Genomic DNA, 27821 nt, shown 5'->3' with positions numbered 1-27821 from the left:
CTTCATGACCTCACGCATTGGCTTCTTAAATATAACATGAAAAGCACAACCAACAAAAGAAAAATAGATAAATTCGATTTCGATTTCATCAAAATTGAAAACTGTTCATCAAAGGACAACATCAAAAAAGTGAAAAGACAACCCACAGAATGGGACATAGTATTTGCAAATCACATATCTGATAAAGGACTTATATCTAGAATATATATATAACTGTTACAACTCAATAATAAAAAGACATATGACTCAAATTTTTAAATGGACAAAAAATCTGAATAGACATTTCTTCAAAGAAGAATTACAAATTTTTGAAAAGATGTTCATGAAAAGATGTTCATCATTAATCATCAGGTAAATGCAAATCAAAACCACAATGAGATACCACTTCTTACCCACTAAGATGGCTATAATAAAAAAGATAATAACAAGTTTTGGCAAGGATATAGAGAAATCAGAATGCTCATATACTGCTTATGGGAATATAAAATGGTCCAGTCACTTTGGAAAACAGTATGACAGTTCCTCAAATAATTGAACATAAAGTTACCATATGACTCAGCAAATCCACTTCTAGGAAGAGAAATGAAAACCCATCCATATAAAAACTAGTTGCATTATTCATAAAAGCCAAAAGGTAGAAACAATCCAAATATACAAATTTGGTGAATAAAATGTAGTATATCCACATAATTAAATATTATTTGGCCATAAAAAAGGAATTAAGTACTGATACATGCTACAACGTGGATGAACACTGAAAACTGGCCATGTGTGGAGGCTCACTCCTGTAATCCCAACACTTTGGGAGGACAAGGTGGGTGGACTGCTTAAGCTCAGGAGCTCAAGACCAGCCTGGGCAACGTGGCAAAACCCTGTCTCTACTAAAAACACAAAAGCTAGCTGGATGTGGTGGTGTGTACCTGTAGTCCTAACTACTTGGGAGGCTGAGGTGGGAAGATTGCTTGAGCCCAGGAGGTCAAGGCTGCAGTGAGCCATAATTGTACTACTGTACTCCCACCTGGGCAACAGAGCGAGACCCTGTGTCAAAACAACAACAAAACCCATTATGCTAAGTCAAAGAAGCCAGTCATAAAAGTCCACGTTTTATGATTCCATTTGTATGAAATGTCCAGAATAATGTCCAGGCAATTCTATATATAGAGACATAAAGTAGGTAAGCGGTGGCCTAGGGCTGGGGTGGGGACGGGTGATAATTGGGAGGATGGAGGAATAATAATAGCTAAAGGGTATGGCTTTTTAGTTTTTTGAGGTGATAAAAATGTCTGAAGGCTGTCTATGATAAATGGTTGCATAACTCTTTGAATATACTAAAAACAACTGAATTGTATACTTTGAATAGGCAATTTGTATATGAATCATAACTCAATTAAGCTGTTATAAAAAAAAGCACCATTACTGAGAAAGATATGTTAAATCTTCTACTGTGATTGTAGATGGTTTATTTTCCTTGTTGTTCTGTCCAGTTTCGCTTTATATATTTTGAATCTATGGTATTAGGTACATACAGACTTAAAATTGTAGTATCTTATTGGTACTGAGCCATTTTAAGTACAATATGATCTCTGTCTTTAATAGTGCTTTTCTTATTGTAATGTCTGCAGTGTATTTATACCAGCTTTCTTTGTTATTCCAAAACAGTAAAAAGGAAAAAGAAACATTTTTATATATACACATTTGTGTACACGAGCAAATATAGCAATAGATTAAATGCCTTAAAATGCAATTTCTGGGTAAAAGGATATGTGGGATTTAAATCTGAGACAATGCCAATGTGTCTTCCAAAGTTACTGGAGCAATCACAGTCCCACTGAGTCTATCAGCATGCTTCTATGTGAACATCTTAAAATTAGAATTTTGTTTTGCTCTGTGTGAAGGGGATGCATGAGTTTATGCTAACTTATTTGGATTAAAATTTGCCCACATGGTGACCAGTCCCCCAGCCAGGCACACGGGTCCTGGTCTGGAAGGACCATTGCTGGGAAGACTCACCTTGCTGATTTCTGTCAGGGACATGGTGATGCTGTAGAGTTGGTTCTTACTGGTGCTGGCAACCAGAGTTTCCTCTGAGGGGCTGAAGCATAGGCAGAGAACGTCCTGTTTGTCAGACTGACTTGGATCATTGCTCTGCGGCTCCACAGGAATCTGCTCAAGATGCAAAACAGCTATCAGTAATGTCCCCAGCTTGTCAGTGGGCCTTAGGCTTTCAGAGTTTTCTTGGATGACTTTAGCTTACAGACTCCCAGACCAGGCTGCTTCCTGGGATCCCCCTATTCTTTGTTTGTTTTTTTTGAGAGAGGGTCTGGCTCTGTCACCCAGACTGGAATACAGTGGCTTGATCTTGGCTCAATGCAACTTCCACCTGCCAGGCTCAAACCATCCTCTCACCTCAGCCTCCCAAGTAACTGGGACTACAGGTGCACACCACCACACCTGGCAAATTTTTTTTTTTTCTTTTTTTTTGAGACAGAGTCTTGCTCTGTCGCCCAGGCTGGAGTGCAGTGGTATAATCTTGGCTCTCTGCAACCTCTGCTGCCTGGATTCAAGCAATTCTAGCTGGAATTACAGACACATGCCACCATGCCTGTTTACCTTTTTTTTTTTTTTTGAGAGAGAGTTTCAATCTGTCACCCAGGCTAGAGTGCAGTGGCATGATCCTGGCTCACTGCAACCTCTGCCTCCCAGGTTCAAGCTATTCTCTTGCCTCAGCCTCCCAAGTAGCTGGGACAATAGGCACACACTGCCACGCCTGGCTAATTTTTGTATTTTTAGCACAGATAGGGTTTCACCATGTCGTCCAGGCTGGTCTCAAACTCCCGACCTCATTTTTTTTTTTTTTTTTTTTTTTTTTTTGTAGAGGTGGGGTTTCACCATGTTGCCCAGGCTGTTCTAGAACTCCTGAGTTCAAGAGACCCACCCGCCTTGGCCTCCCAAAGTGCTGGGATTATAGACATAAGCCAATATGCTGGTCGATTTTCCTATTTTTAAACTAACTCTGTTCACCTCATCCTAAAACCTCTCTCAGGACAGATATCTCAAGTCACCATTTCACCATTTCTGCTCAGCAATCCTGCCCTATCCCTCCCCATCAGATGCCTTCTCAGAAAACTGCTGCTGGGGAACAAATGCCAATAGGACCCGTTTTGCTTCTTTCTTTTTCCCTCCTTACCCTGATTTCTCTGCTCTCACGGTAAAAATCCTTTTCTTCCATCTTCTCAAACAGCAGAACTCTCCCTGGCCCAGCAGAACAGGCAAATCCCTTTGAATAGGCTGCAATGGCAAACACCTGGGGCATGGACAGCTGACTGTGGCTACTGGCCGCCACCATCTGTTCATAGGAAGGGAGTGGAGAACTGATTGGTGGAAATTCGATCAGGCTGGAAACAAAAAAACAGCATATACAATTTACAGAGACAATCTTGAGGAGATGGAATTCTGCTGGGGAGGAGAAAGAAGGCTGTCATTGGGTGTGACAGAAACCACCCAATGATCCCCTTTTCCATAGCCAAATACTGCCCTTTGGCTTGGGAACTGTACACAAACTGCACATGGCCAAGCCCAGAAGCAAGCGAGTACTCGGGGCGTATGGAGTAGACAGAGGCAAGGGTTGTAGAGGAAGAGAGCCGCAGGTATGCTTGGGCCAAGCCAACGAGTCTGGGCTTTTTTCTGGGAGGCCTGGACCCCAGAGCTTAAGGACTGTGAACGCAGCTCCTGGAGAAGGTTATGGGGACTTTTTAGGAAGCTCCTAATTACAAAAAAAAAAAAAAAAAAAAAAAAAAAAAAAAAAAAAGGAGGATATGCCATTGGCATGGGGGGATGGTAGTAAAAATGGGTGGATTGAAGGTTATTGAGGAAGAAGAATCTACAGGATGTCATTGGGGTTGAGGGTCCAGGTTCTGGCATCCGAGAGATCTGGGTTTGAATCCTGAGCCTGCCACTTCTCAGAGCAATAATCTTGGATAGGCCAATTACCTCTTTGATCCTCAGTTTCCTTGTCTACAAAATGGGCATGATAATAGTATGAACTATATAGGGTAAGAATCAAATATTTATGAAGTGTTTAAAGCAATGTTTGGTGCATGCAATGGTACATTCCAATCCACAGGAGATATGATTTTTACTGGTTGTCACAGCGGTAATGTGGCATCTCTCTTACCATGGTCAATAACCACTCCTTCCTGAGACTGCACTTTACCCCATCCTCTGTCAGATTTACCTAAAACATTTCCTTGCATTTGTTGGTCTGTCGCCTCCTGCTGAATTATAAGTTCCGTGAGGACTTGTGTCCCCAGCATCTAGCAAGAGATGCCTTTTGTATACTGCAAGGGCTTGGTGGACATGAATCAACTCATTAAATTAGTCACTGTAAAATATGTTTCTAAAACTATAGTTTAAGACCAGCCATATTATAATGCTTATAAAATGAGGTTAGGTATAAAAAATAAAAAGAACTGTAGCTAGCCTATGGTTATAACTGTTAAATTTGTGCTTAAATATAGATGAAAACTCTTCGAGAGGAAGAGGGAAAATGGGCATAGTTGACTTTTATGGCAGAGGGGTTATGAGTGGTTTCTAAAGAGTGCTGTCTTCTATATAACGCTGTTAGTACAATGAATGTGGGAGTGCCAGCCCAGGAAGCACCATTACCTCTCTGATTCCTGGATGACATCCAGGTTCTTTGAGTCACGGGTGGGTTCTTTGACCATTATGCTGGTCTCCCAACGCTGATCTCCAGATTCAAAGAGGAAGAGTTTGCCTGTGTCAGTGCCAACAATAATCTTGTCATCAGCCACCCAGGTGTGGGCTAGATAGTTTTGGGGTTCTCCCCTCTGAAAATTGGTTTGCTTCAGGGTTCCCTCAGTGAAACGGAGAAGCTTAAACATCCCATTTCCAGTGACACACACCTGAGTGTTATCCTGTGGACTGAAGCTCACCTGTAAAATGTGAGAGAATTGAAGAAAAAAATTTATGAAACTAATCTTGATGGAATTATTTCTCATTTTACAAGTTAATATTTATTTCAGGCTGCTCAGAATATCTCCTAAACATCACAAAATCATGTAATTTTATGCTGCATTTGATAAGGGGACACATCTATAATCCATTATATTTATCCATTATATTTATAGGGATATGAGTCAAACTAGGAGTCAAACTAGGAAATCTACAAAGGCCAAAGAGCAGAATGAGCAGCTTTTGACAAGAGCCACACCCAGTGCCGACAAAATGGAATAAAGCTCAGCTGGAAACACAGAAAAAGAGGGTCTGATAGGTTTACATAGCCCTGTCCAGGAGGAAAGAAATCACATGTCAGGGGATGCTATGTGGTCTCCTACCAACTGAACATCCTTCAACCACAGCTCTTATCCCAATATACACCTGCTCCTCTAGTTACAATGGGATCATGTCCTGATAAACCCATCATAAGCTGAAAATGGGCAAAGCCATGTGGCCACACAGCACCACACTGTAGAGTACCTTGGTTGTTACCTTCGTGATTGAGTGGCTGACTGGGGGCTGTGGCTGCAGCTGCTGCCCAGCATCATGAAAGTATATCACTTGGCCTCTTTCTCCAGAGTGCATATCACTCTTGTACCATTGTAAAGATGAAAATTTTAAGTTTAACCATAGTAAGTTGGGGACTACCTGTACAGTAATAGGCAGTCAACCTGCTGTCCTGGCTAGAGAGTGAGCAACTTGAAGGGCTGTGACTTTTTCATCTCTGTTTTCCCAGTGCTGGATTCATCACGGGCATCCAATAAATGGTTGCTGAATCTACTTAGTCAGAGCAGGAGGTGCTTCATCAGGCCTCACTGTGGCCTGGTTGAAATCCTCTTCTGGTTCTACCTGCCTTTGGTCTGATTCTGGAAAAATCACTCAGCAGCTTTCTGATTACTATTATAATTTCACCTCGCAACTTCTCTACTACTAGGAAGAGAATACACTGGATAAATAATGTGAGCGTTCTGGTTGTAATATGCTGGTTTACACATCAACATCTTATGGGTTGAATAAGTGAGTCTATGCCGATTAGCTAGAATCCCTGAACATGAACAGAACTGAGTCATGGAACTTGTGGAATTGAGTGCTAGATCCCAGACTAGGGTGAGTGAACCAATATCAAACCTCCTTGGGACCCCTTGCCTAAGCCATCAATCAGGTTCCTGAGGGGTCTTCTTCCTTTTGCCCTCAAGACACAATAGAAGGTTCTGCTCCTTACATAACTGCAACTTCAGCAACAGCTTCCTAAAGACCTACCACTTTACATCACATTTCGGAAATCTTCCTACTGCCCAGCAACGCTGCTGGAAAAAGAGGCTAGGACCAGGGAGAGAAAGCAAGTTTTATTAATCCACTTCTGGGCTAAACCTGTGACCAGAAAGCAGTTCTGGGCCAAAGTAAAGAAGATAGGAGCTGGAGCTGGGGAACTCCTAGCTCTGCTACTCACTACCTCTGTGATCTTGGGTGAATTACCTAACCTCTTGGAGCCTCAGTTCTCTCATCTGTAAAATGGGGATAATGATTGTGCATACCTTATATGGTTGTTGTAAGACTAAATATAAAAATGCATGGAGGAAATCAGAACTGTGGCACACAGCACTCAATAAAAAGTAGTTCTATTTTTTATAATTTTCACGATACTTGTCACACTACTAGGTACCTGGTAGACAGGGTTGTTCTGAGTGTCGATTCTAACAATGGCCATTACTTTCTGTTTTTCCCACAGCCAGTAGACAAGATTTGACTCTGGAGGTGATGTCTGAGCCAACAGGTATTTGGAGTCTGGAGAAAAAGCCATGCTAATAAATTTCTGAACTTGGAAGTCAAAATTATTAAGAACTTTGCGCTTCCGGCAAGGGATGGATGACAATTCATAAATGGTGATGGCAGGTTTTTCTTGCACAGTCTCAGAGATAGCGAGATACCGCCGATTGGGACTGATGGACAAGGCCAACATGCCCTGACTCTTGTCTGAGCCTGCAAACAGAGGAAAAAGGAAATAATCAGGGTAGATCACACTTTCACCAGGATTCAACAGGAACCAGGCACAGTAGTGGGCACTGGAGTGGACAGAAAGAATAAAGGCGGCCTTGGCATAGCTGTGTTTGGGCATTATGAAAATGACTAGGGGCCAGGCGTGGTGGCTCACGCCTGTAATCCTGGCACTTCAGGGGGCCGAGGCAGGCAGATGACTTGAGATGGAGAGTTTGAGACCAGCCAACCCAACATGGTGAAACCTCATCTCTACTAAAAATAAAAAAATTAGCCGGGTGTGGTGGCAGGTACCTGTAATCCCAGCTACTCAGGAGGCTGAGGCAGGAGAATTGCTTGAACCTGGGAGGCGGAGACTGCAGTGAGCTGAGATGGTGCCACTGCACTCCAGCCTGGGAGACAGGGAGACTCTGTCCCCAAAAGAAACTGACTAGGGCAGGCACCTCTGAGGATGAGGTGGGAGGAGAAGTCAGGGAAAGTTTCCTGAAGGAGGGCAGGGGCGAGGTGAGATGGGGGCTGGGTGGCAGGTGGCAGTAAGAGCTTGAGACAAGGGGTGGATGTGACAAAGTGTACGGCATAGTGCGAGAACTGCAAGCAGTGGGTTTGCTGGGGCACTGCATGTGAGATGGGGTGACCAAAGATGGGCCTAAAGGGGTGGAATCGGGTCAGACCATAGAGGCCTTTATTCCCTGAGTGGCTGGCTCATCACTCCTCCTCTCCTCCAGAGGCTGGGATGCCAACTACTGGATTCCTTAGCCTCCCTTGCAGTTAGCTGACGTGTGTGACATTCTAGACATGAAGTGGAGGCAGAAGTCTTCTAGAGTGGCTTTATGATAAAGCTGGTGCTTCCTTAAAAACCAGACAGATGCATTCTATCCCCTTTTTCCTGAAATCTAGAGGTGATATCTGGAGATAGAGCTCTCATCTCACAACCATGAGGTAATAAGAATGAAAATGAAGGCTGTGATCCTCTAGAAAACAGAGCCTTAGGCAAAGATTAAAGTGTAAATACTTTATTTGGGAAATGCAATCAGGGTCACATTACGGTTTTTGAGGGCTCTAGGTACTTTTGATTTCATGGCCCCCTCCTTCATTAAAAAATGTTTAAAAATATATTTACAGGCCAGGCGTGGTGGCTTATACGCCTGTAATCCCAGCATTCTGGGAGGCCGAGGTGGGCGTATCACCTGAAGTTGGGAGCTCGAAACCAGCCTAACCAACATAGAGAAACCCTGTCTCTACTAAAAATACAAAATTAGCTGGGCATGGTGGCCCATGCCTGTAATCCCAGCTACTCGGGAGGCTGAGGCAGAATCACTTGAACCTGGGAGGTGGAGGTTGTGGTGAGCCGAAATTGAGCTATTGCACTCCAGCTTGGGCAACAAAAGCGAAACTCTGTCTCAAAAAAAAAAAAAAAAAAAAAAATATATATATATATATACACACACACACACACATACATATATACATGGTATGGTGGCTTGTACCTGTAATCCCAGCTACTTGGAAGGCTGAGGTGGGAGGATGGGTTGAGTCCAGGAGTTCAAGACCAGCCTGGGCAACATAGCCAGACCCCATCCACATAAAAAAAATTAGCTGGTCAAGGTGGTGCATGCCTGTATTCCCAGTTATTCAGGAGGTTAAAGTGGGGAGGATGGCCTGAACCCAGGAGTTTGAGACTGCTGTGAGCTATGATTGTGCCAGTGCACTCTAGCCTGGGCAACAGAGTGAGACCTGGTTTCTTAAAAAAAGGAAAAGAAAAGAAAAGAAAAGAAAAGAAAAGAAAAGAAAAAAACTGTGGAGGATGGAGTTGAGATGGTTTGGAGTTCCAGAAGGAGATAACAGAACAAAAAAGATACCTGCCCTTAGATCCAGGAATCTCAAAGAATCCCTAAGAGGATAAAAAATGAAAATATAAACTATACTGTATGTCTGTGCGTGTGTATCTATGTGTGTGTGTATATATATACACACACACATACGTATATATACGTGTATATATGATGTATATACATGTACATATATGTATATGGTGTGTGTATACATGGTGCGTATTTTATACATATATATGTATATACTGTATGTGTATATATATATATACACACACACACACCACAGACAGACATTAAACATCCAGAAAAAAAGATCATCTACAGAAAGACGATGCTGATAGCTAATTTCTTAACCACAGCAACAAAACAGAAGCCAAAAAAACACAATGGAATACGATCTATAATGTGTTGATAAAAATTGCATACCTGTTGAAACTATCTTTCAGAAGTGAGGATAAAATAAAGTCATTTTCAGACAAAAACTGGGAGAGTTTATTAACACATTATCAGTAAATGCAGAAGGAAAATGATCCCATCTGGAATATCTGATTTGTAAAGAGTGACGGTGGGCAAAGAGTTTGGTAAGTATGACAGCAAATATAAATTAATGTTGTCTGTATAAAACCATAATTTAATTAATATTGGAAAGTCATATGATCTTTTTTATTTCTGGTTTTGAGACAAGGTCTTGCTTGGTTGCCCACTCTGGAGTACAGTGGCGTGATCTCGGCTCCCTGCAACCTCCGCCTCCCAGGTTCAAGCAATTCTCCTGCTTCAGCCTCTCGAGTAGCTGGGACTATAGGCACGTGCCACCACGCCCAGCTGATTTTTGTATTTTTAGTAGAGATGGGGTTTCACTATATTGGCCAGGATGGTCTCGATCTCTTGACCTCGTGATCTGCCCACCTTGGCCTCCCAAAATGCTGGAATTACAGGCGTGAGCAACCGCACCCGGCCAGATTTCCATTTTTATCACCCGTATTCAACACTGTCTGGAGGTGCTTACCAGCACAGGTAGCACAAGAAAAAGGAAGAAAACCATCGTTATTTGTAGATAATATGATAGTCTATATAGAAATCCCTGCATAATCTATAGACAAATCATTAGAATTAATAATTTAGCAAATATGCTGGAAATAAACATTAATAAATAAAAGTCAACTGTATTTAATACAGTTTATTCCAACAGAATATTATGTGGTTGATAAATCTGACTTTATTAAAACTAATAATTTTTGTTCATCAAAAGATACTGTAAGGTGGGAGAAAAATGCCCCAAACTGGAATTATTTGCAAGACATATATATATCTGATAAATTATTGGTATACAGAATAAATTGTGCATGTAAAACAATAAAATTGCGAAAAATTTCCTGCACAACAAACTATAAAAAACAAGTAAAAGACTTGAACAAGGCATTTAACATACGACTAAATAGGAACAGCCCATAAACATGTAAACAGATACTCATCATCATTAACGACAGCAAAATGCAAACGAAAACCACAATTCCTTTTCTCAACTACTAGATTAGCAAAAAATTAGGAAGTTGGACAATACCAAGGGTTGGCAGGGTTGTTGAGGAATGAGAACTCTTATGCACTCCTGGTGGGAGTGTAAATTGGTACTATCATATTACTCAGTAAGTTTAGTCCTGGCCGTGTGTCCTAGAGAATCTGCACAAATAGACGAATGTATACGCATGCAAGAATGTTTATAGTAGTATAGTTTGTAATAGCATATGATTGTTATTTCCCAAATGTCCCTCAACACTAGAGTGAATACATATATTTGAGACATTATATTCATATGATGGAACACTACATAGCAATACAATGAACTTGGTTATATGTATCAAGATGCATGAATCTCAAAAGCATGATGTTAAACTGATGCAGCAGGATACGGAATACAGGGAGAAGCCCTAGAATTGGTAATATTCTATTTCCTATGCTGGTGGCTGGGTTCACAGATCTACATCCTATTGTAATTCTTTAAATATTACATATATGTAGGGTACATTCTTTCGTGTGTCTATGTCACAATAAAAGGTGTCAATGCAACAAAAAATGGGAAAATGGATTCGGTTGTTGAAATCATGAATATCATCAACAGGACCACTGTGAACAAAAATAAGGGCTGTAATGTTATACAAATGGTTATTTGCAACTTGGGATAAAGTTTACAGTGTCTTCATCATACATGGATTCAAAAGGTGATGTAATGAAGGTGGCGTGCTCAGGAAAACTGTGTCAGACAACTCAAAAAGGGGCTCTGGTAATGACAAAGGCAATGATATTGAAGATACCAAAAGAGGGATTCTTAACATATTTTCCTGAAATTACAGTGAAAAAAGCACTTTTAAATTAACATTTTATATGTGATTTTAACTACGTATGCATGACTGATTAATCTAGTTTCATAATACAAGTCGCCATTTATTTCCTCTACCTTTATAATACTGCATATATATTCAAATTGGCCAAAATCTTTCTTTCCAATCATCATGCTGGGATTATGGGGTTATATGTGGCACATACCATTCCTGTATGTCAGGATGGAAAGGGTTTTTACCTGGAATGAATTTTTGCCATTTCTGATCCACATTGTACTTCACACAGTGATTTCCTGAAGGAAATATAATGATCTGTTCATCGAAGTAGAAGATATTGTTGGCCACGTGGGATCGAAGACCAAAAACATGCAGCGTCTGAGCTACCACGGCCGACATGATCTCCCGCCAAAGAGTTCTGCTGAACCACCAAGGCGGCGTTTCAGAGTGGAGAGCGTTGCCCTGCTCCGCCCCGACCCCGCCCCCGGCCCAGACACGCCCCGCCCAGCATCTAGGACACGCCCTCCCCGCTCCTTGCCCCTCCCCTTCCCCCTCCCCTTCCCCCTCCCCCGGGGTCCTCCTGCGCGCCACCGCATCCCCGCGTCTCCTTTTTCTGCCTTTTCCTTTGTACCCTCACTGCTACCAGCTCCTTCTGGCGACCCCCAGGTATCTGCTCCCACCTTTCACTTCTCTCTGGGTCAGCAGACCACGCATGTATCCACAGGCACTACCTGTGCGGATCCTAAGCAACCCGGGCACTTTCAAACGCCGTAGCGGTTCCTATAGCAACGACAAACCGGAAGTATGGTTTGTCGCCGGAAGCGGAAGCCCAATCAAAAGTTTAGCAGTAGCTGTGAGTTGCTGGCCCTGGTGCGACTCTGTGGCACGTGGAGCCACGGCCTGGGACTAGGGGGCTGAAGGCAGGCAGCGGCGGCCAGGGCCGCCCTCTGCTAGCCGCTTGGGTCTCGGGATACCCCGCTTCTTCTTGTAGGTGTGGGACGTGCGTGCGGCGAGATGGACACTCCTCCGCTCTCGGATTCGGAGTCGGAATCCGATGAATCTCTTGTCACAGACAGAGAGGTAAGTCTCAGCAGAGCTCGCGGGGCTGGGCATGGGAGAGGGGGTCTTACACCCCTGGGAGTGACCGTGATTGTGTCCTGCAGTTGCAGGATGCGTTTTCCCGAGGGCTTCTGAAGCCAGGCCTCAATGTCGTGCTAGAGGGGCCGAAGAAGGCCGTGAACGACGCGGTGAGCGCGGGCACAGGGTCGGGGGTACTCGGACTTGGGATGCGCACCAGCCGCTGTTGGGCTTGGGAGACCGATTCTTGTCCCAGGAAAGATGCACCCTGAGCCTTGCCAAGAGGGTCTATTACCTGTCTGCGTATTGGGGATTAGCGCTTTGTCCCTTTGCCTAACAGCCTGTGCTTGGGAAGAACAAACTCAGAGTCCCCTTCTTATGAGCTCAGTGTCTGGATTTCCTAGAATGGCCTGAAGCAATGTTTGGCAGAATTCAAGCGGGATCTGGAATGGGTTGAAAGACTCGATGTGACACTGGGTCCGGTGCCGGAAATCGGTGGATCTGAGGCGCCAACACCTCAGAACAAGGACCAGAAAGCTGTTGATCCAGAAGACGACTTCCAGCGAGAGATGAGTTTGTATGTTTTCAAATGTTGGAGAAGTTGAGGATCCTTGTGCAGGAGAGTGGGAAAGGGGAAATTAGTAAGCCTGCACTCAGAATAAGCTTAGGGGTAGGGAGAGCAGCTTCTTTTGACTAAGAATAGCTAGGAGATTCTCGCTGTTTGAGAGGAGAGCTCCTTGGTCCACAGTCACGATTCAAAGTCCAGTTTAGGGACTAATTTGAAATATTCATGTTAAAGCTTTTTGTGCATGCTTCAGTTAAAAAAACAACAACAAAAAAAACCTTGCTTATGGGATGTTCTTGTGTGGAATTGCTTTAGTAATTACGTAAGAATCCATAATCGACATTAGTTTGTGTTAATGGGTACCTTTAGAGTAGTCATTCTCTTAAAACTATTTTTAGCAATACCCCTCCCCTTTTTAAAAACTGGTATATGTCTACATTTCTTTTAGATACTAAATCAGTGAGGTTTGGTGACAGTTTTTGTTTGTTCTTGCTAATGGAGGTCAGATTTTGAGAGTCCTTCTGAGCTTGGATAACTCATGAGAGGCAGTGAAAAGGAACGTAAGGCCTCTCTCCTTCACCTCATTACACATTTTGTCCCACAATTCTCAGCTACCGCCAAGCCCAGGCCGCAGTGCTTGCAGTCTTACCCCGCCTCCATCAGCTCAAAGTCCCTACCAAGCGACCCGCTGATTATTTTGCAGAAATGGCCAAGTCTGATCTGCAGATGCAGAAGGTAAGAAATAGAAATATTCCTCTGGAAAGCCAAAATTTTGTACTTAAGCATATTCAGCTGGCTTAGAAAGATAGCTGTGAGCCCAATAATGGGGAGCCAGTTGTCAGAGGACAATTATTACCTCTTCCATAGATTGACTACTTCAGAGTCATGCCAGTTACCACCAATTAGATGCATATGACATTTTTTCTAAAATCAGCAATTAAGGAGAGGAACAGTGCTGTGAGAAGTGTAGTCCTTGAGGTGAAGATGGCCCATTGCATTTCCTAGCTGGCTTGGTCATGGCATGGTGTGCAGAGAAGACAGCATTCTTGTGCCCTTGCCACTGGTAGTGCTAGAACTTGTAGACAATTACTTTTCTCTGGGCCTCAGTTTTCTCCTCTATAAAATGAGGGATTCTTAGATGGTTCAGATACAGTACAATTTAGAGTTGGGTAGAACTTGGACCTCATTTAACTTTGAAGGAGGGGATTGCCAGCATGTAACCAAAATATACTCAGCCCTCCATAGCCATGGGTTCAGCATCTGGATTCAGCCAACCTCAGATCAAAAATATTTGAGAAAAAAATTTGAAAATGTTGGAAAAAGAAAACTTGAATTTGCCATGTGCTGAGAACATTGGATCTGTGAGAATGACATGATGCGTAGCATTGAATTCAGTATTATAAGTAATCTAGAGACTATTTAAAGCAGTGGTCTGGCAACAGGGACCGGTTTCGTGGATGACAATTTTTTCATGAACTGGGGGAGGGGATAGTTCCGGGATGAAACTGTTCCACCTCAGATCATCAGGCATTAGATTCTCATAAGGAGCACACAACCTAAATCCTTTGCATGCTTTCACAGTAGAGTTCGGGCTCCTATGAGAATGTAATGCAGCCGCTGATCTGACAGGAGGTGGAGCTCAGGTGGTAACGCTCGCTTGCCTGCCACTCACTTCCTGCTGTGCGGCCTGGTTCCTAACAGGCCACAGATTCATAGCAGGTTCATGGCAGTCTGTGGCCCAGGAGTTGAGGTCCCCTGACTTTATACTGGAGGCGAGTGTAGGTTATATGCAAACGCTACACCATTTTTATATAAGGGACTTGAGCATCTGTGGATTTTGATGTCTGTAGTGGGTCCTAGAACTTATCCTCTATGGATACTGAGGGATGAGTATATTTAAATAGTACCCTGGGGTCTCAAACTGGATTTTAGGGAGCTTTTGTCATGGTAGTAGTTCACCTTCTCACTGTGAACTCTGTACAAGTTCTCACTGACAACTTCTCGTCCTTTAACTAAAATGTGTATGTTTGACTGAAAAGGCTAGGCACCTGATATCTGCGTGGATTTTTATTGTGTATGTGGTATACTAGAAAAGGACACTGAGGCCGCATACTGGTTTCCAGCCTCAGTCTACTGACAGTAGAAATGGGGAGAAGTTTGTCTTTTTTCCTGGGCTTCAGACAGGCAGTTTGTAAAATGAAACAGACAGCACACTGGAATTGGGAAGGTGACTTTCAATCTCTGGCTTCACTCTGACACTTTTGGTAAAGTGCTCAGCCTGTGGGCCCCATTGTCCTCAGGGGTTGGAATTGATGATTTACAAGTTGCATAGTTTAAAGAACAGGGAATATCTGTTCCCTGCTCTAGTGCATCCTAAGTAGTGGTCATTCCAGATTCAAATAACATAAACTGACAGCGTTTTGTGTTGTAGATTCGACAGAAGCTGCAGACTAAACAGGCTGCCATGGAGAGGTCTGAAAAGGCTAAACAACTGCGAGCACTTAGGAAATACGGGAAGAAGGTGAGAAGGAAAGTGTGCAGGGAACAGGAAGAGGCGGAGTGTGTGTGTTAGATGAGATTGCCGTGGTCTGATGTGGTCCCCTGAACTGAATGGAGCTGTGTGTTGATCGTGTGTTTACCATCTCTCAGTGTATGTGCTGGTATTCATGAGCACAGTCTTGCCTGGACATGAATGCTTCCCCAGGAGTAGTATGGTGACTGCAGGCGAGCCAGTCACCTCTCTGGTCTTCAGTTTTCATATCTATACACTGGGTCCAGATGAGTGGTTTCCAAACCAGACCTCAGCAAAATCACCAGGGGAAGTTTTTCAAAACAGAATTCTAGACTTCAGAATCCCCGGGAATCTGTGTCTGTTTTCCCCCTTCCCCAAAAGCTTTCCAGGTGATTCTGAAATGCATCCTGGTTTGGGATTCACTGGCCTATGTGATAATCATGTCCCTGAAGAAATTATCCTAATGATTGTCGTCCAATCTGAAAGATTGCCTGTGTGTTTGAACTGTGAATGTCTGAGTTCTAATGTAACACCAGATCAGGCATACGCTGAAACTTTTCTTGGTTTTCCTTTTTTATTTCATGGTCATCTAAGAACGAAGATGACGGGTTTTAAAGTTAGGATTGTGGGAAGACATGAATGTGAGGAAGATTGGCGTGGGTGTTAAGACTTTGTCAACATTTGGACAGAAGCAGTTGTGATCTGGGTTGCAGGACTCTTGTCCACATTTGGGGTCGTTTCACTGATACATTCTCAGCAGAGTAAGAATAGGCTGGGATCCTGTCCTCTACAAAAGGCCTGCTGCGGATTTATTATTTCTTTGATCTGGAGGTGGATGGTTGAGATTCTCTCAAAGACACCAATAAGTAATTTAACATAACGAAAATTACCAAAAGCAAAGACAAACTCACTTGGGCCTTTTAGTTCACTGTTCCTAATTTAAGGAAACATTGGGGAAGAGGTTGTCAACTGGGGTGAATTTGCTCCCTAGGAGTTTTCTGTGACTGCCTGGTGATATTTTTAGTTGTCAAATTTGGGAGGGAGGGTACTACTGGCATCTAGTAGGTAGAGGGCAGGGGTGCTGCTAAATATCCTACAGTGCAGGACAGGCCCCTACGCCCCAGCAAAGAATTATTCTCTCCACACTGTAGCAGTATCAAGATTGAGAAAACCCCTGTTAGAGTATTATAAAGTATCTCCTTTTATCCTTCAAACTTTTTTCTTTTCTTTTCCTGGGGACATTGTTTTTTTCTCTTCTTTTTGGTTACTTTCATACCTAGTTACAATGAGTTAAATAATCTGTCCAAATGTGATGTGAAAATTGATGTAGTCTTAAACATGATTTGCTTCAGTTTTGTAGGCAGGATTGTATAATAGGATGAGTGCTGGCTTTGGAGTCAAACAGCCTGGGTCATCTCAGCTGTGCACTTTTTCACTATGCAACTTGGGCAAGTTAACTTCTCTGTGCTTCAGTTTAGGGGATAACACAAATTTCAACTTCACTACATTGTTATGAGACAGATATATCTTCATCTATGAAGAATATACCTAGATCTGAGAATATACTTAGAGTCCCTAACACAGTTTTTGGCACATAGTAAATGTCAAAGGGTAGCAGCATTAATCATGGTGTTGCTCTTAAGACAATGTAGATACTGGAGTAATGGTATGGAATAGCTGTTAACAGTCCTTGTGTTCATATCACAGGTGCAAACGGAGGTTCTTCAGAAGAGGCAGCAGGAGAAGGCACATATGATGAATGCTATTAAGAAGTATCAGAAAGGTTGGTACATCTCTCTGCTAGGGGAAGAAGGGTAGCAGGTACTTTAGAGTTGATTTGGACACTTAGTGCTTTGGAGCCTTCTTGGTTGATGTGGACCTAGGTTTTGGGAATGGTGTTGGAGAGCAGGATGTGACTGTTAAAATCAGTGTAGCAAATAATAGCCTCATATGGTGGTTTAAACTTTTCTTCTTAAAATACAGTGGTGCTGATCACAATTACTTCTTCACTTACAGGCTTCTCCGATAAACTGGATTTCCTTGAGGGAGATCAGAAGCCTCTGGCACAGCGCACGAAGGCAGGAGCCAAAGGCCAGCAGATGAAGAAGGGGTGAGAAGTGTTTTGGCATGGTGTCTTTGGATCCCGTGAGGTGTGATGGGGCCACAGGTCACAAGGATGGCAGACATAGCACCTCCACCAGCACAGCCATAGAGTCCAGACAGTGCAGCTGCTGCCTGTGGCCGAGACCCCTAGCACTGTGTGATGGGCCCTTTTAGCCATGCCAGTCTTTGAAGAGTAAAAGAAGGCACTTTTTAAACTTGTGGTTTTTGGACAGAGTCTCAGTCTGTCACCCAGGCTACAGTGCAGTGGTACAGTCTTGGCTCACTGCAACCTCCACCACCTGGGTTCAAGTGATTCTTGTGCCTCAGCCTCCTGAGTAACTGGAACTACAGGTGTCCGCCACCACATCCAGCTAATTTTTGTATATTTAGTAGAGGTGGGGTTTCGCCATGTTGGCCAGGCTGGTCTTGAACTCCTGGCCTCAAGTGATTCACCCACCTCAGCCTCCCAAAGTGCTGGGATTATAGGTGTGAACCACTGCACCCATCCCAAGAAGGTACTTTTAAGGATGTGGCACCCTTTAAGTGAATGCCGAGTAAAAGTTGATTCCTCATCACACAGTGTGATGGTCGAGAGTTCAGACTTAGGGTTCAGATCCCGACTCTACCACTCAGTAGGAGGGCAGTTTTGAACAAGTTACCATACCTTTCTAAATGCTAATTGCCTCATCTGCTAAGTTGAGGAAATAGTGTCTGCCTCATAGTATGAAGATTAAAAGAGAGAATGTGGGCTCTCATTGTTCTTTCTAGTCCACTTTTTTGCATACCTGGATACCAGGCCTAGGGGAAATGATAATTTCCATGTAAGATAGTAAGTGCTATGATAGAGGCATTTGGGGATTAGTACTGAGGCAGCTTTTATAAATACCTGACAGGGTCTGGGGATGGGTTTCTGGAGGAGGGTTCGACTTGAGCATTGCTTGAAGCATGAGTAGGAATTAACCACGAGAATAGAAGAGAAGCTGGGTTTGGGAAGAAGTGAAAGCCTGAAAGAGCAAAGCCATCGAGATGTGAAATCTCAGGGGTTTGTGAGGAACAGTAAGCCCTTGGTGTCACTGGGAATACAGTGCAAAGCAAGGAGGGGTGCGATGTGGCTGGGGGGACCTGGGCTGTGGGTTTGCCTTGTTGAGGAGCTTGGGCTTTGTCTAGAAGGCAGTAGAGAGACTAAGTTGTAGGTTGTACTAATAATAATGAGCAGGTTATATTCATGTTTTTAAAAAGATTACAGTGGATTTTGTATAGGTGACAGACTTGAGGCAAGCTGAGAAAATGACAAGGAGACTATTGCAAAAGTCCAGATGAAAATGATAATAATCTGAAAGTGGCAACTGAGGGAGAAGAGAAGATGGATTGAAGAAACATTGAAGAGGTGAAATGAGCAGGACTTAGTAATTGACTTGGGTATAAAGAGTGAGAGAAGAACCAAGGCTGACTCTCACATGTTTGACCTGTGTGTCTGGGTTGGTGGGAGCAGTGCCAGCTTCAAGTGAGGGCATATGTACAGCAAGTAGAGCCAGTCCAGGAGATGACATGAATTTGGAGATGCTGAATTCAAGATTCCTATTGGATGACCAGTTTTACATTTGAATGTTATTCCATTTGAATGTTATTCGAATGCCTATAATTACATTTGAATGTTTACATTTGAATGTATTCATTTCATTACATTTGAATGTTACAAATGTAACATTAGATTTGGATGTGAACTGCATGTATTTACCCTTGAGAGGAATAGACACAACTGAGGGTGATTTAACAAGATTTGGTTAAAATAGAAAGCTTGCTTTTTTTTTTTTTTTTTGAGACAGAGTCTTGCTCCGCCACCCAGGCTGGAGTGCAGTGGCGTGATCTTGCTCACTGTAAGCTCCGCCTCCCGGGTTCACGCCATTCTCCTGCCTCAGCCTCCTGAGTAGCTGGGACTACAGGCACCCGCCACCACGCCCGGCTAATTTTTTGTATTTTTTTAGTAGAGACGGGGTTTCACCGTGTTAGCCAGGATAGTCTTGATCTCCTGACCTCATGATCCACCCGTCTCAGCCTCCCAAAGTGCTGGGATTACAGGCGTGAGCCACCGCACCTGGCCTAAAATAAAAAGGTTTCTAAGGACAGCAGGAAGCCACATGATACATGTAGAGCCTTCCCTGCTTGTTGCTTTATTTTCCTGCCCTGGTGGTCAGAACTGTAAATAGACGAGCTAGATGAGTTTGTCTAGAGAGGCTGTAGCATAGGATTGTGGGGCCAAGGATGAGATTCTGGGTTACAGACGTGCCTAAGGGGCTTTGCTTATAGAAAGGAAACTGAGAGCATTGCTGGGCCATCAAATTCATGAGAGTTTACAGTGCTGTGGGTGATGTCTAGGACCATTCTTTTCCAGGCCCAGTGCTAAACGACGGTATAAAAACCAGAAGTTTGGTTTTGGTGGAAAGAAGAAAGGCTCAAAGTGGAACACTCGGGAGAGCTATGATGATGTATCTAGCTTCCGAGCCAAGACAGCTCATGGCAGAGGCCTCAAGAGGCCTGGCAAGAAAGGATCAAATGTAAGTGAGCCCAGGTGTCCGGGTGAGGAGCAGGCTCAGCCTCCCCTCCCACTCCCAACCCTGCCCTCTCCCTTCAGTTATGTTCGTCCTCACCTGGGGCAGAAGGCAAGCTGCTATGTGACCAGATGTGGTATATCTTTTTCTGTAGAAGAGACCTGGAAAACGAACGAGAGAGAAGATGAAGAACAGAACGCACTAAACAGCATCTTTGAATACAAAGAACCAAGAAAAAGGAATGCAGACTCACAATTTCACAACACACTTTGATCCCTTCTGTTGGTGTCATGTTGTAAACATTTCTTTTAATAAACTAAATAAAAATTATTAAAGAACACATACCTTTGGTTAAATAGTCCAGACTAAAAGATTGAGAAGTTACTTTGCATTGCTATCTATTGATAATTTAGACATTGAGTTCAAATTGCCTTCATTTTGTGATAAATGGTTTAACTGACACCTCCCTCATTTCTTATGCCTCATCCTTCTAAGTAGTTATATTACAATCAATCCCCGTAAAGCTCAATGCCCATATTTTACAGGCGTGAGCCACCGTGATTTTCTTTGTGGTACAGCTTTTGGTTTTTCCTCCAGTTAACTTTCACCTTACATTCTTCTGCTTGCCTAATTTTCCTTCTGTATTCTTAGTTCTTTCCAGATGCTTTATCATCTTACCCACTTTATACTTTTTCTCCTACAACCTAGTTACGCCACACAACTGTCTCTTTTTTTCTAGACCTTCTAAGTTGGTGCCATTATTTCCAGAATCCCATATTTTCCCATCTTAGCATATGCCTTCTTTTGCTGTGTACCATTTTTTGGTACCTTACTAAGGGAAAATAAGAGGTAAACTTTTTATCTCCTTACATTTCTGAAATTGCCTTTAATTTGGGCTGATAGGAATTTCCTCCTTAGAATTTTAGAATTTCACAGGCACTGTTTCTAAGTTGTATTTCAGTTCTATTTTTGGGAGAGAGAGTTCTTTGATTTTTAAATTTATTTTTATTTTTATTTTTTTTTTGAAACACAGTCTCGCTCCATCGCTCAGGCTGGAGTGCAGTGACACAATCTCGGCTCACTGCAACCTCCACTTCCCGGGTTCCAGCGATTCTGCCTCAGCTTCCTAAGTAGCTTGGATTACGGGCATGCGCTACCACACCCAGCTAATTTTTGTATTTTTAGTAGAGACAGGGTTTCACCATGTTGGTCAGGCTGGTCTTGAACTCCTGACCTCAGGTGAACCACCTGCCTCTGCCTCCCAAAGTGCTGGGATTACAGGTGTGAGCCACTGTGCCCGATCTAAAATCATTTTATTGAATATGTATTTTAGCTTTCATTTCATTTACCCCCCAAGAGTTCCTTATTCTCAAATTGGTCATTTTTCATATCATTTTATTCTCTAGATGCAGTATCTTATATCTCTCAGGATATGATTATAATTCTAATTTTTTGATAAAGTTTCCTTCTGTTCCCTTCATTCTGTTTCTGCAGTCCGTGCATTTTGATCTCCCCTTTCCCATGTTTGAGCAGTAGAGTATTGTAGAAGCTAAGAAGCGTGGACTCTGGGGCCTGGCTCTGTTGCTTAGTTGCTGTTTGACCATAGGGAATTTAATTTGTATTTCCTGTGTCATCTCTGGCATAATATAGATGTATCTACCTCATTGGGTTCCCGTCAGCATTGGGTTAATCAACGTAAAACACTTAGAACATTGCCTGCCATATAATTAAAACATTATCCTAATATAACACGATAATCTGATAATCCCCTTTGATTAGGATTATTTTGCTGGGGTTTCTTTCCTTAATATCTGGCAAGCCTTGGTTGTTCATATTTGAGAAGTACTAGCATAGGCGGAAGCTCTGTGTAGGTGGTACGTTGAGTAGGCAGGCCACATTAATTGTTGGGCTTTACTCTGTGTTGATAGAGTGGTAAGCCATTTTACCTGCCCCTTCTCTCTCCATTCCAGTTTAGAAACCATATTTTATTTTTAAGGAAGTTAGAAATGCCTGAGAGCTATATAGTATCTTTGGCAGAAAGAATAACTTATTTTCACATTTTCTTGTAGCATTATTGGCACATGAAAAGGATATTTCTGGATTCATATAATACTAAGATTGTAATGTAGAACAAAGATAATTTAGTTTTTATAAACTAATTTCAACTAACAAAACTGGTCACACAGGTCGCATGTCAAGAAGACAAAAATATTTACTCTGTCCTCTTTCATAATTCATGCCATATTATTGCATGGGGATAATGTATAACAGGCTCAGAAGCAGTTAGAGACTGAATTATGCAAGTAACACAGAGTTTCACAAAAGGAGAACACAGGTTAACAACATTTCACACTGATAAAGCCAAAGCCAAAAGTAAGTTACTAATGCAACATACTTTTACAGGCTTTGAAAACTATGCCCCCACCCCCTTTTACTTCCTTGGTGTTTTTCTTTTTTATTATAGAGCAAAGATTTACATATGGAATCACTTTCCTTAATTTTAGAAATATCCTTTGTAGAACTTATTTACATCACTTCTACCATTCTGACCTTCAAAATAAAGGATGTTCAAGGTGCAGGTAGCATTATGTCTTCTTTTTCTTTTGTAAAAACAAGGTCTCACTCTGTTGCCCATGCTGGATTACAGTGATATGATCATAGCTCACTGTAGCCTCAAACTCGTGGGTTCAAGCAATCCTCCTGCCTCAGCCTCCCAACTAGCTGGGTCTACAGGTGCATGCCACTATGCCTGGCTAGGTTTTTTTTTTTCTTTTTAATTTTTTGTAGGGACAGGGTCTTGCTCTACTGCCTAGGCTGGTCTCAAACTCCTGGGCTTAGGCAATCCTGCCTCGGCGTCACAAAGTGCTGGGAATACAGGTATGAGCCACTGCACTCAGCCTCCTTCATATTGCTTTAAAATAAATACAATCCCATTCATTGAAAAATAAGTAGGAACTTAGGAGTCCCCAGTACAGATTCTAATATGCATGAATTCAGTTATCAGGATGTAATTAAATAAGTTTCTCACCAACAATGTTCACATTTCAGTTACCGAAGTAATAACTGAGTAATTGCATAAAGTAGAAATAGTCGCCGCTAGCCCTTTAGTCCACAAATCACTCCATACATGACAGATGCATGAAAACTAATGACCATCACTTCTTTCAAAGTCTGTCCAAAATCAGCCACTGCATCTGTTATTCATTTCACACACACACACAGCAAAGTGTGTAGTTGTGTTGCCTCTGTCTTTAGCAATAAACTCATGCATTTTATAGAGTTGAAAGGGAATTGACCACCAAGGATTAATGAACACCAAAGAAACAAAAAATGATAGGGCACAGTGACTCATGCCTGTAATCCCAGCACTTTGGGAGGCCATCTGAGCCCAGGAGTTTGAGACCAGCCTGGGCAACACAGTGAGACCTCTCTACAAAAAATTTTTGGCCGGGCGCGGTGGCTCATGCCTGTAATCCCAGCACTTTGGGAGGCCGAGGCGGGCAGATCACGAGGTCAGGAGATCGAGACCATTCAGGCTAACACAGTGAAACCCCGTCTCTACTAAAAATACAAAAAATTAGCTCGGCGTGGTGGCGGGTACCTGTAGTCCCAGCTATTCAGGAGGCTGAGGCAGGAGAATGGCGTGAACCCGGGAGGCGGAGCTTGCAGTGAGCTGAGATGGCACCACTGCACTCCAGCCTGGGCGACAGAGTGAGACTCCATCTCAAAAAAAAAAAAATTTTTTTTTTAATTGGCCAGGCATTGGTGGTGTGCACTTGTCCCAGCTACTGAGGAGGCTGAAGTGGGAGAATATCTTGTGCTTGGGAGTTTGAGGCTGCAGTGAGCCATGTTTGTGCCACTGCACTCCAGTTTGGGTGATAGAGTGAGAACCTGTCTCAAAAAACTCAAAAAAAAAAAAAAATTTTTTTTTTTTTTTTAATGGTGAGACTGGAAGTAAAATTTGAGTGCAACGCAAATGGAATTGTAGATGAAATAGCTGATACTGGTCTGTGAATGCTGTTGCCGTTCTAGAGACTAGATATACAGCCAGAGAAACCTTGTGAAGGCAAACTTAACAAATGAGGAAAGAGATGAAAAGGATGAAGATGTCTCCAGGGAGTGACACTAGTGAAAAACTTCACATTAAAGTGACTCTTGGAGATATGTAATGACACTGGAAGATCAAGTGATAAAATGTTGGAACTAAATCCAAACTTAGAAAGGAGTAAAGACAATTTGCCAAGGCATGGAAAAGATGCTTGTTCTATATTGTAAGTTATAGAAGGGAAAAAAGTAGACAAGCATGGTTTTTCATACAGAAATAAAACACTTGATTCTCAATGTTTCTATTGTTTTAGTCTACTAAATATTACTATTTTAATTTTGTTACGCATTGAACAGAGTTTTTAATACTTTCACACAATTTTTTTTCATTGTTTAGTTTTCGTTTCTAAGGCTTAAAGATTCATACTTTTTCTTTTCTTTTTCTTTTTCTTTTTTTTTTTTTATTTTTTGAGACAGAGTCTCGCTCTGTCGCCCAGGCTGGAATGCAGTGGTGCGATCTCGGCTCACTGCAAGCTCCGCCTCCTGGGTTCTCGCCATTCTCCTGCCTCAGCCTCCTGAGTAGCTGGGACTACAGGCTCCTGCCACCACGCCTGGCTAATTTTTTGTGTTTTTAGTAGAGACAGGGTTTCACCGTGTTAGCCAAGATGGTCTCGATCTCCTGACCTTGTGATCTGCCCGCCTTGGTCTCTCAAAGTGCTAGGATTGCAGGCATGAGCCACTGCACCCGGCCAGATTCATACTTTTTAAAAGGACTTTTGGACAATTTTTCTTTAAAGGTCACAGAACAATTGTAATTTTCCCCCAATGATGATTAAGATCGCTTTGCATAGTTTCAGCAAGCAGGACATTTTTGTAGTCCTGCACTATTGTGCAAAGTGAAGACTGACTATATATGCTTTTTTAGATGAGTATACAAAGTAACAGCTTTCTGTTTTTTGGGCAGAGTTGGGAAGGAGATGAAAGCAGAAAATGTGGTTGCTCTCTTTGCAGGAACAGAGCTACAGAAGCATATTGATTGCTTTCAGAGCACAGCCTTGTGATGAAAACATTCAGGCATTTAATCTATTTTATAATTTACACTGGATCATAAAACTAGACTCACCTTTCTGCATATCAACGAATCCACTTTTTATGCTGTTCTGAAAATTTAAATATTCATGAAGATGAATTCAAGTGTAATTATAAGAGGTACCTTTTTCACATTGAAGACTAGATGTCAAATAATGTTCCAGAACCTTTTGGTACAAGATTTTTTTGTTGTTGTTTGTTTGTTTTTTATTTTTTGAGACAGAGTTTCGCTCTGTCACCCAGGCTGGAGTGTAATGGCATGATCTTGGCTCACTGCGACCTCTGCCTTCTGGGTTCAAGTGATTCTCCTGTCTCAGCCTCCCAAGTAGCTGGGATTACAGGCACCCACCACCAAGCCCAGCTAATTTTTGTAGTTTTAGTAGAGATGGGGTTTCACCATGGTGGCCAGGCTGGTCTTGAACTCCTGACCTCAGGTGATCTGCCCGCCTCGGCCTCCCAAAATTCTGGGATTACAGGTGTAAGCCACCGCACCACGCCAGGCCTATGATCTTTAATTGGAAGTCATTGGACCTCAACTGCATACATGTAAACTAACTCTTCTGGGCAATCAGAAATTATATCTGATCATTATCCTGTATATTACCTACTACATTGCTGGTTGGACTACTTCCAGTACTAGATATGCAGTTTTGCTATAGATGATGGTAGCTATGATGATACCAAAGAAAAGGCTCTTTTTAGCCCAACAAAAATTTTAAAAGAACATTGAAAACAAGCAGAGTGGATAAATAAGAATTATGCATGTGCTCATGGAAAAGCAATTTCAAACACATGTAAAGGAAAATGAACCTATTCTATTCTGATATAAAAACAATGCACAGTATTTCATTTGCATTTTAAAAAACAGAACCAAGATTATGTGCAGCATTTACAAGTATCTTACCTTGAATCACAGTGCAGGATTCCACTGCTCCCCATCAATGTACTCTGAATTTAATATGGGCTTCTGTGATATAAAATGGAGCAAATCTGCTGAGACTTGCCCTCAGGGTTTCCTTCCTTAACCAAACCCTATTACATATTGCAGGGTCCATGGCCTTCTTCTCAAAACAAAGAATTAAAATAAAAATCGAGATCCTAAGACAAAACATACCTAACTCTTTTTAAATAATGAGCAATGATTTCTTGTCATTAGATGCATTCCCCCTCACTCAGGAATAAGAGATCTTTAACGGTTTCTTCTTTATCCGCTTAGGCCAAAGAAAAAGCCAAAGTGATCACTATATATTAAAATTTAGATATTAATTTTATTTTCTCTAAGTTTTTATACTTCCTAGTTTTAAAAAAAATGCCAAAATGTTCATGTTCTGGTTTTCTATGGTTTAAATAGCAACTTAGGATGGCAACATTGGCTTCTGCGGTTTTACAAAGACAACTCCCTTGGCGTAATGGCCAACAAAGGATCTAGCCTGCTGGCAGCTGGGAACAAGTCTAACTTTCTGGAACTCATCAGTTGAGGCTTCAGTGGCAGCACACTTCTTTTCATTGGCCTGCTCCATTATCTCGTGAGTTGCCTCTTTGATTTCATTTCCACCCCAGCTCTTTTTTTTTTTTTTGAACCTCAGTGCCTGGCTCAATGACATCTTTATGATCAGTTCCTAGATTACTTTCCTTACCTGCTGGCCCTTCTGTAAAGATTCCTTGGACTTCCTTCTGCCCCCTCCTCTCCTTGGCATCCTCTTTAAGAAGCTAAGCCTCCTTGAGGAAGAGATGGTATTGGATCCCTTGGGCCCTCCACACTTTCCTCAGGGACGTGCAGCAGCTGGGGATGCAGGAGACCAGATTTCTGCTAACACAGCCCCACCCAGTCATTTGGTCACTCTGGAGAGATCTGTGGCCCACATGGCCCTGCAGAGGTGGCACACTGGCTGCAGAGGCTGAGCAGAAGCTGAGGTGGCTGCAACTCTGATGCATGTGGTAGCTCAACAGGATGAGGTCCAGGAGGAACGGTTCGTAGCAGGAAGGGGAAAAGGAAACTGACTTCCCTGCTTCTTTCCTTAAAGGTCTCTCAAATGGTACTTTGTGGGGGTCTCTAGAGAAGTTTCATTATTTTTCCAGAGGGGAACACTCCATCTTCAAACCTAGGGTAAAAATGTAGTATATGTGTGGGTGGGCACCTGGGCTAGGGTTCAGCCTTCTTTTTGTAGATTTTCACAGATTGTTTTCAGCTCCATGCCTGACTCATGCCTTGTGTTTTAGTATCCCTGAGCCCTGGGCTTCTCCTCTTCCCCCAAGAATAACCCCCCAGCCTCCAGCGCGGGGGAGATGTTATAAACCTGGCTCCTGGTGTGTGTGGGGGTGGGATTACCCCTACCCACATCCAATTTCAGTTCTCTGCTTCACATCCCACTCTGTCTCAGAGTCCTGAACCTCTGTCTAGAGTTCTGGAAGGCCTGTGCTCAGAGGCGTTCCATCAGCTTGCATTTTGTGGTTCCTGCCATCCTCCTCCATCAGCTTTCTATCTCCTGAACACACTTCCAGTTTTTTTCTGTTGGTAACATTTTCCTTCCATTCTCTCAGTGGTGGGTTTTGTATCCCTTTGTGATCCTTTATTAGTATTAGGAAGGCAGAGCAGATGATTGTGTGCAATTAGCCCACCATCTTTATCTGATTTCTCACTTTACTTTACCACACAAGGATTTCAACCAGTGGACTCAGCCAGAAATGAGAAAAGTGAGACTTGAC

At 42.6% G+C, this 27821-nt stretch overlaps 2 protein-coding genes across 4 annotated transcripts in view; one reads left to right on the top strand and one right to left on the bottom strand.

Annotated features, from left to right (window-relative positions):
* Positions 1–11994, bottom strand: part of CFAP57 (cilia and flagella associated protein 57) — a 76230-nt gene extending 64236 nt beyond the window's left edge. For all 3 annotated transcript variants that reach the window (XR_007727401.1, XM_050797613.1, XM_050797627.1), the window contains exons 1-6: positions 11857–11994; positions 11419–11594; positions 6680–6996; positions 4666–4952; positions 3188–3395; positions 2011–2163 (exon numbers count right to left, since the gene is read on the bottom strand). Coding sequence is in view for 2 of the 3 variants with exons in the window: in XM_050797613.1 (XP_050653570.1) it covers positions 2011–2163; positions 3188–3395; positions 4666–4952; positions 6680–6996; positions 11419–11575 (1122 nt within the window). In the remaining variant the exon portion in view is untranslated. The remainder of the gene's footprint in view (positions 1–2010; positions 2164–3187; positions 3396–4665; positions 4953–6679; positions 6997–11418; positions 11595–11856) is intronic.
* Positions 11995–11998: 4 nt separating this feature from the next.
* On the top strand, positions 11999–20318 carry EBNA1BP2 (EBNA1 binding protein 2). The gene is made up of 9 exons (XM_050800248.1): positions 11999–12256; positions 12340–12423; positions 12658–12830; positions 13430–13553; positions 15250–15339; positions 17038–17113; positions 17347–17440; positions 19826–19988; positions 20137–20318. The coding sequence occupies exons 1-9, from the start codon at positions 12191–12193 to the stop codon at positions 20185–20187; spliced, it is 921 nt and encodes a 306-aa protein (XP_050656205.1). The 5' UTR covers positions 11999–12190; the 3' UTR covers positions 20188–20318.
* The last annotated feature ends 7503 nt before the right edge of the window (positions 20319–27821 follow it).

This window comes from Macaca thibetana, chromosome 1 (assembly GCF_024542745.1).
Source record: "Macaca thibetana thibetana isolate TM-01 chromosome 1, ASM2454274v1, whole genome shotgun sequence".
Lineage (NCBI taxonomy): Eukaryota > Metazoa > Chordata > Mammalia > Primates > Cercopithecidae > Macaca > Macaca thibetana.
Note: the sequence above shows the minus strand (reverse complement) of the source record. Positions and strands in the feature narration are given on the sequence as shown.